This window comes from Hetaerina americana, unplaced genomic scaffold (genome assembly GCF_022747635.1).
Source record: "Hetaerina americana unplaced genomic scaffold, ioHetAmer1.1.p SCAF_24, whole genome shotgun sequence".
Lineage (NCBI taxonomy): Eukaryota > Metazoa > Arthropoda > Insecta > Odonata > Calopterygidae > Hetaerina > Hetaerina americana.
The window spans coordinates 6,580,811-6,593,115 of NW_027286808.1; the positions used below are offsets into that span (position 1 = coordinate 6,580,811).

At 35.4% G+C, this 12,305-nt stretch overlaps 2 protein-coding genes across 4 annotated transcripts in view; one reads left to right on the plus strand and one right to left on the minus strand.

The window, feature by feature from the left end:
* Positions 1-12,305, minus strand: part of LOC139689479 (lymphokine-activated killer T-cell-originated protein kinase) — a 34,347-nt gene that overhangs the window by 17,327 nt on the left and 4,715 nt on the right. For all 3 annotated transcript variants that reach the window (XM_071586621.1, XM_071586622.1, XM_071586623.1), the window contains exon 7: positions 3,838-3,928. In XM_071586621.1, coding sequence (XP_071442722.1) covers positions 3,838-3,928 — 91 coding nt within the window. The remainder of the gene's footprint in view (positions 1-3,837; positions 3,929-12,305) is intronic.
* On the plus strand, positions 893-9,766 carry LOC139689481 (phosphoenolpyruvate phosphomutase-like). Its single transcript, XM_071586624.1, has 9 exons — positions 893-1,023; positions 4,613-4,674; positions 5,814-6,053; positions 6,864-6,946; positions 7,089-7,218; positions 7,322-7,422; positions 7,703-7,900; positions 8,362-8,538; positions 9,373-9,766. Exons 2-9 carry the CDS (start codon positions 4,620-4,622, stop codon positions 9,454-9,456), a joined length of 1,068 nt encoding a protein of 355 aa, XP_071442725.1. The 5' UTR covers positions 893-1,023; positions 4,613-4,619; the 3' UTR covers positions 9,457-9,766.

Here is a 12,305-nt window from a genome sequence, read left to right on the forward strand (position 1 = left end):
GTGGTCCAAACTAAAGATAGTACTTATCTTGTGACAAACATCTCGGAACTGTGACTTTCTCGGAATAGGAAGTCGCAACCGCATAATTTGTGATAACATCTTGCCAGTTTCCATTTTTTTAGGGCAGAAATATTTATACTGGGATTCAGTTATGTAGTTTAAACTCTAATGCACCGAACAAGGAGCCCTCCAAGGAATTTTCAAGGCTAACCAATTAAAATGTAATAGCTGTCAGCAATTAATGTTCCGCCGTTCAACTCACATTTATCGTTAACGAACTTATCATCATAAATTTGAGTCAGCAAAATGAACAATTCAACAACTGGATATAGTGTAACGTATTTACTTGCCATTCTTCGTGGAACGAAAAAAGCTTCTTGCACACGAATCAGCCGCACACAAAAGCAATCGCAGACATATTTTTCGAACGTAGCCGGGAAAGTTGAACGCACTTGATTCAATGAAAAATATTGGGTCTTCCAGTTTTAATGTAATCCACTGCTTATTTCAAAGTTTCGATAAGATTTAAGTGACTAATGTTCCCAATTTCGCCCACGAAGGCGAACTCAAGTGATCGCAAAACGTTCCATGATGCTCGGAAGAAAAAGGACGATGAGTTCTAGAGTTTTATTCCCGAAGAAAACGACGAATAGATCTGGTATATCTTAGAGATAACTCACTTAAGATATTTGCTGGCAATTGTACCACGCAACGACAAACGCACCAGGGGGTATAACGAATCCCAAAACATGTAACCTGCAGAATCTTTTTATCACTTCATTCTTTAATGGTATAAAATTATTTCTCTATTAGTTATGAACTCCTCACGAAAAACGCTGAATCTTCCGATAACCCCAAGGCGACAAGGAGCTAGATAACCCCGGAGATTTCCCTTCAAACGACTTTTTCCATTTCAAGATCTTCTCAGCAGCGTAAAAGCCGGGTTCGACTGACTAAGAAGTAAGGAAGATTGGTTCAACCGGTTCAGGCGGAGGAAATTCTGAAAAGCTTTCATAAGCGAAGGTACTTCTTAATAAGTTAAACGCCAAGAATGAACGTCACAAATATTCTATGCACTTTTAATTAGTCAGTCGAACTGCGCATTCAATTACGCGATCAGTGCTAAAACACTGACCGCATATTTTAATGTTCGAATCTCGACCTGGGTAATTTTAGGGAATGCCTCCGATGCGATGCTTCACAAGGTGAGCAACCGCGAGATAATATCCCTGGCATCGGAGCCTAACGCTTTTTCATAACCATCTTCCGGGAATATTATATATCACTTCATTCTATTATCTACATAAGGTGGATGCGTTCAAGGTTAACAAAAATGTGCATTCAAATTTCGCTTTGTGGTAGAAACAATGGCTGTCCAGTATTAGAAACATGAAAGGTTTAGGACAGGGCGGCAGGTTTTGTAATTCCAACGTTTCATCAACCCGCTAACACACGAAAAGATCTTTTTTAAAGCAAAAAAATATTTTCCGATGTATTGTGAAAAAATAGTATAATTCCTCTTCAAAACTTGATCTATCCGCGATAAAGTTCATGGTATAAAACACAGTTTATGAAACAATGGCTTACTTGATAATCTTGGGTAGCAACTTTTAAGTACAAAATTACTATCCATAGATTTTCAAAAGGAAAGAAATTGGTTTACTTAAATTACTCACTCATTTGTTGGTCAAACATATTACTCCATAATTATAGGGTTTTTTTAAATAGTCCAAAGGCTGATTTTAGTTTTAAAAAATAATTTTTCCAATCTCAAATTTTGAAAATTAAAAGAGTTTTCATTCATTCCATTCAGTCTACCCAAACTACTCTATTAAATGCTTTCTTAAAATCCATGAAACAAGTTTATCATGATTATACCTTATGTTCCTTTCAATTTGTGAAATTATTTTTGTTATGGCATGCATTTGCCCCTCCATCCTTTTATTGATGGTCCTGAGTACCACTCCATCAAGACATAAAATCAAACCTAATGCTGTTTAGTCCTCACGTATGGCTGCCTTTCCCATTTTTGGAATAGGAACTCACTCTGATTTCATGAAATTTCTCTTTCATAAATGCTACCCAATAACATATAAAAGATCTTCCATCCGCTCTATCTTAAACCTCTAAGTAGTTCTGTGGGAATGTTTCCTATCCCATGGTCTCAATTGGTTTTAATTCCCTAATGAACTTCCTATCTCACCATCAAGTATGCCTCAGACAATGCTATCCCTATCTACATTGTATTCTATTTCTAGACCTAAATTTGCTAACTGAATCAGCTTACCATATTGCTCTTCTCCATATTCTCTTGAATCTTTTACGGTTCAATTAATATTTTCCTGATTCATCTTTGATTGTTTGCACTAACTTTCCCTTCTTACTTTCTAAACCATACTTCCACCTTCATGTATAGTGCACCATTGCCCAATATGAATTTCAAAGATGCCTTTCTCTCTAGGGTATTTAATCTCAAATGAAATTCATGAGTCATTCTCATTTTTAATAAATCAAGGAAAGAAACAATTTTTTAATACCATGCTGAAAAAAATCACAAATGCACACTATTTCGTCTAGAACCTTAGGCTCTCAATTATTCCCCTTTAACCCAAACTTATTCAAGTCAGCACTAGTTAATGTATAGAGCTAGGAATAATACTGTGAAAGAATAGTAATGCACAAAAAAATTCACAGACCGTAATGACTGATACATTACGGTCACATCCAAGAGTTTGCACCTCACTGAGTTATCATCCAGTCTGATGAGTGATATAGTTTTTGTCCCTAAGAAAATGATAAATAGATCTAGTACATCTTATAGATAACTAAACTAAGGTATTTACTGCCAATTGTACCACACAACGACAAACAACTGGGAGTATGACGAATCCCCAAACACTCAATCGGCAGAATCTTTTTATCCCACCATTCTTCAATGGAATAAAATTATTTCCCTATTAGCTATAAACTCATCACGAAAAACGCTGAACTTCCAATATCCTCAAGGCGAAAAGGACCTAAATAAACCCGGAGATTTCCCTTCAACCAACTTTTTCCATTTCAAGATCTTCTCAGCAGCATAAAGGCCCTAATGGTGCAAATGACCTCAGCTGTCGATCGTCTCCCATGAAAACTACTACCAGGAGACATATCACAGTAAAATGGGTTTTAGGGAGAGTGGGTGTCCCCATTAATGCACTTAATTTTAAGAAGTAAAGTTGGTGTTCCAGAAAGAGAGAGAGGGCGCAACACATCCACCTCCATAACTCCCTATTCTGAAAAAGATCGATTGAGATTAAGGTGGTCTTGTTTCAGGAAAGTAGGTTGTAGGGCAGGGCAAAGGGATGACAATTGTTATTTTACAACATACTGCTATATGAAAAAAGCCATGTATATTATTGATAAGATGAAATGATAGACAAAATGCCTTATGGATATGATCAAATGATGGACAAAATGCCTTACTTAGACCACCTGAGTTGTCTCACAACCTTTTTTTCTAAAAATCTCCCTCCCCCAATGACTTCTAGAGAGGTATAATATTCAATAGAGCTATAATATTGAATGTGCTGTAGTGCTCCTTTATTCATAAGTGGTGGAAAAGAGATGCAAACGCATTGACCTTCACTTAATGCATCCACATTTCGCTCTGGAGTTATGAAGGTTCATTAAACTGATTGAAGCTTCTTTTTGCAAAACTTATTTTTTGCCTACAAAGTCAATACCATAGCTATTACTTTTATTATTATATTCATAGTACATTATAATTCTGAAGTGGATGTGGTGCAGAAGGGCATTTATGAAACAATTTCTAAATGTAAAATAAGTTGAACATACCTAAGAAGGTGCTGGTGATTCTGAGGTTTGGACCCCATTTGCATTTGGCATCACATTTTCCTGTTCCTCCACAGTCTTTTTCATTGCTCCACTGAAATTGAAAAATTACTGTTAATTTACTGTTAAAAACACAATAAAACAGTAAAATGGTTTCAAAAGTTTAACCTAAATAACTGATCAACAAGGGGAATTATATATCTACATCTTAAGTATAATATTATTCAAAATACAAACAAGCAATTACATATCCATTCAAATTAACACATTTTATGGAGTGGTGAGCTTCATAAGAAGAAAATTTGCAGTTTTAAACATGTAACAGAGTAATTTACTCCAAAATGATTGAAGATATTACAAACAACATTAACTTTCATGATGCTAGTAATTTGATAGTTGCGGCACAGATAACTCAAATTCCCATTCCTACTTAATTATTTCATTTTACTTGATGACTTCTCTCTTCTTCTAACAACTTCATACAGCATTTTTTATATGATCTATCTTTTGAATGATTGAAAACTACAAAAATTATGTCTATTCTGGAAATTGAAAGCCTTCTTCATAAATAATTATGGTATTGAACAAGCTTTACTGGAGGGGACGGTAATTAAAGTAAGCATTCTCTTAAACCCAATGCAATTAAGTCTGTTGATAGTAGTAATGTAAAGTTGAAGAGTTGTTGCTGCATAACATACATGTGTATATATATTTGACATCATAATTAAACATTAAGAAAATGAAGGATTAATGAGTACATTTTTTTAAATAATTCCAGGCTAATTATGCAGCCTTATTCCAAGTTAACAAGCTACTTGTGGGCGCCATATGAAATTCAAGGTGAGCTTGTTAAAATTGAAAATACAAGTACACATTATCCATAAATGAGCGACTTCTACTCTCTAATAACTGGGGTTCTCAACTTTGGGTTTCTGAACCCCTTAGCACAGATCTAAACGGCTTAGAGCACTAGTAGTAAATGAGGTTCTATAATCAAGGTCTCTAATCTATATAAATATTCCTTCGCCCTAGGAATATAAAGTATGAGTGGCTAAGGTAGAGCATTGATAATTATATGGTGCATTAAGGCTTGGCCAGGTGGTTCCTGTCCCTCGGTACCAGGTGGATAAATTTGTTCCCTCTGAACTTGTGGGCAATTATGGCCGAGGGCCCCTAACTCAAGGATAAGGGAAAACTAATTTTAGAAGAAACTTAACAAAACATTTGTAATCAACTGCCATAGTGCATAAAATGGGATTGCTCAATTAAATATCAACGTATAGGCACCCATCTTGCACACAGCTTTCTCATGTCCAAATATTCAATTAATATGCCATGTCCCGCACTCTTTGAAATGCCTACTATGTCTGCTAGTTGGTGCATATTTAGTTGATGATCATCCAGTATCACTTCATGGATTTTCTTCACCGTTTCTTGAGTTGTCTCCTAATTTGGTCAACCAAAGCGACACTCATCTTGAAAGCTCATACAGCCTCGTTTGAACTCTGCTAACCAATATGTTACTGTTGTAAATGAAGGAGCAGACTCACCCAGAGTAGAATCCAGTTCAGCTTTTATATTGGTTAGGCTGAAGCCTTTCATATAAAATTATTGAACCACATAAAGATGACCAATTTTTTCCTTTTTCACAAATTCACTGAAAACGTTCACTATTGATAGCTACCAAACAAATACTAAACAACGGCATCTTCAAACTTGAAACTATGCTTTATAGCCTGCGTACTTTATTATAGTGATGTTTTTCAAACAACTACCGCCATCTTTAGGTCAGGCTGGGTTCTTCTGGGCCTTTCCATGTACCATGCAGGCCCTTGATAAAGTGATTTAATCACTTCAGTTTAAATATCAGTTTTATTGCTGACTATATTACAGTGATGTTTCCAAATTTCAAAAGCACGAAAAATATTCTCATATTAATGGATAATATTAAATTACTTTTTTTTAAATTACATATTCAGGAAAAGCCAAGTCATTCTGTGCAGCTGCACTCCATTGGAGTAAAAAAACAAACAATAATTGCAAGGAAACAATAATTAATGCAAGAAATGCACATTCAAATAGCAAAAATCATTGCAGCAAAGAAACTGGAAATCTTCGAAAAACAACCATTCTAAAAACCATGCTAAAGGAAAGGAATTCCTTGTCTTTTTTGATGGAAGCCCATTCAGGACTCAGTGCACGGATTGTGGAGGAAGCAGGTATTTATCAATATTATGGCCATTAAAAATCAAAGACAAAATTTGCAAACATAATTGCTGACTATAGCAAAATTAAATTTGAAGTAAATACGCTGGCAGCTAGAAACCAAAACGATTAACCCAAAGACTGCAAGTTCAAATCTAGATTAAATTTTGCTCTTTTCATTTAGGGGTAAGATCCTGGCAAACATCGCAGTACAATCCTTACTAATGCTAACCCAAAATTTAATGATTCAGAACCAACATAAACAAATGAAAATAATGTTTTCCCATGAAAATTTGCTTAAGTCTCCTTATACAGATGGTTTAACGGGAGAAGAATCAAAGAGATAAAACTAACATTTGTGCAACAAATTAACTCACAGCAGAAAATTTGGTTCATGATGAATTTTCCAATTTAATGCACAAAAAACTACTTTTACCCTATCTTTACATGAAGAGACTCTAGTAGAACTCCCAATAGGTAAAAATAAATGCAGGAGATATTTATTTCTCAATCATATAAAAGTATCAATGAAAATAAAAAATTTCAGCAACTAAAATCCACTTTTTTTATTTAAATAGAACATAAACGCACTTAGTAATTGAATACAAAGTAATACGATGGAAATATGTGAGTTTTCTCACTTATGTAAGTTTTTGAATTAAACCCATTGGATAATTATCGATACTAACATTACATTTACTTTGAACTAGCAGTGTGCAATGTTGGCTAATTTTCATTATTTATTTCATCTTAGTTTTGCTGTCTTTAAAATTAAATTCAAATTGGATTTGCTAACTACTCGAATTAATCAATGACCATTCAAGGTTTCCATGGGATATGGGCTAGTGGTTTAAGCATCTCAGCTCAACTTGGTGTGAGAGACAGCAATGAAGCCTCATGGACTCAGGTAAGACTGAAAGGAGCTATTCGATTTCTCTTGCATGATCAAAAAGGAAAATGCTTGATTGCTGTTTTCAGGAACAAAACCTCTTGGGTCCAAAGATTTCTCATAAATTACAAATATGCAAGTATTATTGCAAATACTTTAGGTTCTGGAGGTGGCTGAGTTCATGGCTGATGCGTCCACCATCCCTATTCTCCTTGATGCTGATACAGGGTATGGAAACTTCAACAATGCTAGAAGGCTTGTACGAAAGTTAGAAGACCGTGGTATAGCAGGTGAGCTAAAGTTAATGGAAAAGTAGTTCCAGGTGACATAGAATTGCACTCAATGATCCTATGAATAGGTGGCTAACATTAATAATACCATTACCACAATAAGGGTGCTGCATCGAAGACAAATGCTTCCCAAAAACTAACTCCCTCCTTGATGGCAGAAAGCAACCTCTGGCAAATATGGAAGAATTTGCCATGAAAATCAAGGTAAAAATTTATTGGTCCTATCTCATTCAATCAAGCAGATACCTAAATTTGTATTACCTTAACTAATACTCCTTGTCTTAGTGCATCTTATTTAAGCATGAAAAGAACAAGGGCAAAGCAAATCTATCATATCCTCCTTATCACGTCAAATCAAAAGCATTCCATTACATGCTGGGTTAAAAAAAGTAGTTTTTATTACATTCCAAACATTGGGAATCAGATAAGTAATTGGTGTATCCCACATTTTAATTCAATGCCATGGAATTCTTTTGTCATTAAGGCCTGCAAAGATTATCAGAGAGATGATGAGTTCTGCATTGTGGCAAGACTTGAAGCTTTCATAGCTGGCAGAGGATTAGAAGAGGCTCTGCTAAGAGCAGAAGCTTATTATAAAGCTGGTGCAGATGCAATACTTGTGCATAGCAAGCAAACAAATTCATCAGAAATTGAAGCTTTCATGAAGGAATGGGGAGAAAAGGTGAGTTTTACACAAGGTCTAGCCTATGTTTATGCTGCTTTCATCAAATAAGTTGGATTTATCCATGCCCAACCATCAGTTTACAGGATTGAGTCTGAATACCTGATTTTAACATTATTAACACCAGGTAGATATCCCAACCAGAACATAGCACATGATGCAAGCAGATGCTTGTGGATCTGAAACCAGCAATGTACAAAGAATTTCATTGAACTTTAAACACCATATCAAGGCAATGCTAACTCTGCCCATTGGCTAAACTGATTACATTCCAGGAAGATGCCATGATTTTTAAACATAGCTAGTCCATGAACCTTTCCTCCCTCTAAATGGAAATCTAAACATTTCCAAAGTAGACAGCCTTTGCAGCACTTCTCATTATTATTGTTTTTGACCATTCAGCCATTCTCCGCGATACTATGAATAACTAAAACTGATTGATTAAAACTCTTTTCTGACAGGGTCCAGTGATCATTGTACCAACTAAATACTACACCACACCAACAAGTCTTTTTCGAGAAATTGGAATCTCAGCAGTAATATGGGCAAACCATAACCTTCGAGCATCAGTCACGGCAATGCAGAAAACTAGCAAAATAATTGCAAAAGAACAAAATTTGACCAGCATTGAAAAAGGGGTGAGTGAATTTAAATTTCTATTACACACAGCCTGCTTGAAAAACCTGCACATGCAATCATCATATTATGTTATCAAGTTGTAAAAAGACTAGGTAATTTACTCCGTATAATTATGCCTTTTTAATCCATCACTGATTATCTGGGCAAGAAAATGGCAAAACTCTTACCACATAGAAGTTTGCTGCATCATGCCTGCTAAAGGGACTTAAATGTCATATTTTAATCCCTGAATAGTGATTATTTCCCCTTACAAAATGGAATTCCACAGAGATCATGTGCCACATCCTCCCCTTCCACCTCAGTCTTCAACAACCTACCAGTAATCAAAATGCTCTACAACCGACTTTCCTGCTGCCTCCTCCATGTTTGTCCCTCTCACAACATAACAGCCCCCCCTCTCCTCACCCATTATGCCCAAGGCTTCCTCATTTATTTTCCTTTCTGCCCATTTGAACTTTTCCACACATTACAATTTTAACGGGTGATACATAAAGGTACCATCCCTTCCTTTGAAACCATAGGAGGTGGAAGGAAAGTAATTACAGCACCTACCCTGAATGTGATAATGCCTTGTGCCATAGGGCTTAGCATTAAGTGGACTCTATCCTCACTTATTAGAACAACTTTTGGGTTGTCTACTGCAAATCGTTTTTTCTAAATTTGTAAACACACATGCATTCAGTATGAATTCTCTCTCTTTGTTGTCTCTTATTTATGCATATCAGAAATTAAATTAAGAAAGGAGAGTTCTACAGAATACAGAGGAAAGACCAATTGGATGTCAACTAAACGTTATGACTCAAGTTTTAATGCCAACTGACTTTTTCCTACAGGTATCAAGCGTACAGGAAATATTTCGACTTCAACGGGATGATGAACTTAAAGAAGCTGAAGGAAGATATTTACCTAAACTTTAATGTCAAAGCCTTTCCTCGCAAATAAAATTTATTTGCACCGCAACGATTAATGTGTCCACTTGAAAGAAATGTTAAAAATTTCCCAAGCAGATATTAATAATGTTTATTCAGCAACCTAATAAATAAATAAGAATACTGGCATATGCTTCATGCGGAACTGTAAACAATACTGTACTGGTGCTTAAGTTCAAACAACATGAGGATGCAACACTGCATGTACCCAATTACTGCACACAAAATTGTAGCAATATGCTCAAATGAAAATCAATTTCATGATTTCTTTCTTGGTCAAGTTTTCAATATTTCCACACTCAAGCTATGTTTTGGAAAGAATGAAAAATAAATCGATGAAATTAATCATAAATTTCTTACAAAGCTTACTCTATTCATCTGACTCCATTTTTTGAAAATACAAACAAGACAAAGAATAGTATAATCAGCAGTGTGACAATGCATAAAATACCCTCTCATTACAGCATATGTACATAGACAAAATTTGGTCATAAAACTGAATGATAATATACAGAGACCTAGATTGATCGCATTTGGATTTGGTGCCATACAATTACCTAAATAAATACATGGTACCGGAACGGACAAAGGGAAAAATACTGCACAGTTTTCATATTCCATGAAAATTAAAATTTTCTACATGATTTTACCTTTTACTGTGTTCCCAAGTGGGTGACACATTTCTGAGTATGTTCAAGAAATTTATGTATGGAAAGAGAGAAAGCCGAAATACAGAAAGAACTACACTGATTAGAGACAGAAAACTAAAGTCATGTAACAGATGTCTTAATAAGCAAAACTCTAAAATAAGAGGACAGACTGATAAATAAAATATTTGCAAACAGAGTTATAAACGAATCCAGGGATCCACAACGGTATGATGCCTACATTTTTTTTATACTGTCTTCATATTTATCATTGCATATTTTTCTGGTATGCTTAACTTAAAAATGTTAATATTTTATAGGCCCCATTATTTTGCATTGGATTCTTTAAACAGTAACAGAGAAATAGAAGTGTCTAAGAGAAAACTTGGGAAGATACGATAATGTGCCACTGATTTACATCTGTAACTATGCATAGATTTAAAAACATGAATAAACCGGCACAAAGCATTTATAAATATTCTCTTGTGTGAGGCCAAAGTCAACACAATGGTTAGTACATAAGAATGGCCAAAAGATAGTCACTTCTATAGACAGCAACTGTAGCTAGATTGTTTGATATGCCAACAGCAAAAGCTAACATTAAAAAATATATGTCCCAAATACCTCACATATCCGCGGGTTATGATATAATAGTACATAATTTAATACATTCAAATTCATGAGCTTTTGACTGCAATCAGGTGAAGGTGGAGTAGACCAGATTGATCATTAAGATAGGTACAACATCACAAACACTTACAGAGTTTTAAAAGTGGCAAAACCCACTTCTTTTAGCAAGAGAACTGTTGGAATGTAACCACTCGAGTGAATTTATACTCAAAATGTTCCATATGTTCCCAAGAGACATGGTTTAAAAGCAGACACAGGAGAATAACTGGAATAATGACAGATTAATGTCAACCTCTGCAATGAACAATTATTTATCGATCCATTCCTTCTAGCCCGACTATTCTTTCGGAAAACAATCCTTCATGAAATAAGGTAAAACGTTACTTTCCTCCCACTACTACTTCCTACGGACCTTGTAACCAAACCATCTTTACACCCATTTATGACCTGTTGCTGTCAAGGCTACTTCCTCTTCCAATTCTAACCTGCATTTCCCCCTTTCACTGATATCAATTCCTTGTGTCCAAGCATTTATGTCCATTCTGTCTTACCTTAACTTGCCTACAGCAATTACGCTTCCACCAGCAATTTGTGCATATACTAGCAATACCACTTCCCACACCTAGGCCTTCTACATGATACAAGGGCTGTAATTTAGTTTTATAGCCTTGACAACAAAGTCTGATGTTTCCTTCTGAAAGTTTGACTCTTTTGACGCTAACTTTCTTCAGAACATTTTCCGGCTTGATCATAACTTTCATACTTAACACTTTCATGAAGTGGAGTCCGAAACAGTTTACTTTCAATTTTTTATTCAAATGATCACATTTGCTGCTTTTTAATGAGGCCATTTTCTTACCTTCTTTAAGATTATAACCTCAGCTGCAAATTTTCAACAAGTCCCGGCTCTTGAATTCTGTCAGATTCCTTTTTGTAAGGTGCAATACAGATACATTACCAGTGCTGCGAAATTCTTGCTGTCACAATGAATTTTACAGAAGTCAACCTAAGATTCAGCTTTGAATCACTCATTGTCAGTACACTAACAAAACGTGGAGGGTCATTGACACATTCATTCCTGTTATATCTCCAAAGTTGAGCAATATTGGAGCCGGATGGAGGTTGAATGGGTGACCCCCATGCTTTTACTGTGGTCTTCTTGTTCCATGATAGCATGCAGGTTTTAGCATGGGTGAGTACAATGGATTAAGGGTCCTAAGGCTCCTATCAAAGGTCCCCCAAGCCAAAAATCATTAATACCAACAAAAAAACCCAAAGGTAAAAAAATACCTTTTATAATTCCTTGGCCAATACTTTGGCCTGCAATTTAATCAATAAAATGCAGCACTTTATGCAACCACGTGATGTTTTTTAACATAACCCTTTCCTATTTTCAACAGAATATATATCACAAACATCACAGATAGACCTTTCCTATTGAATTATGTTAACTAGTAGGAAAGGGCAATCATTAGTTTATAGGGGCAACCAAAAGGCTACCTATGCAGGTCACAATGCATACTATAATATGGCCATCAACTACATTACTTACTAACTTAT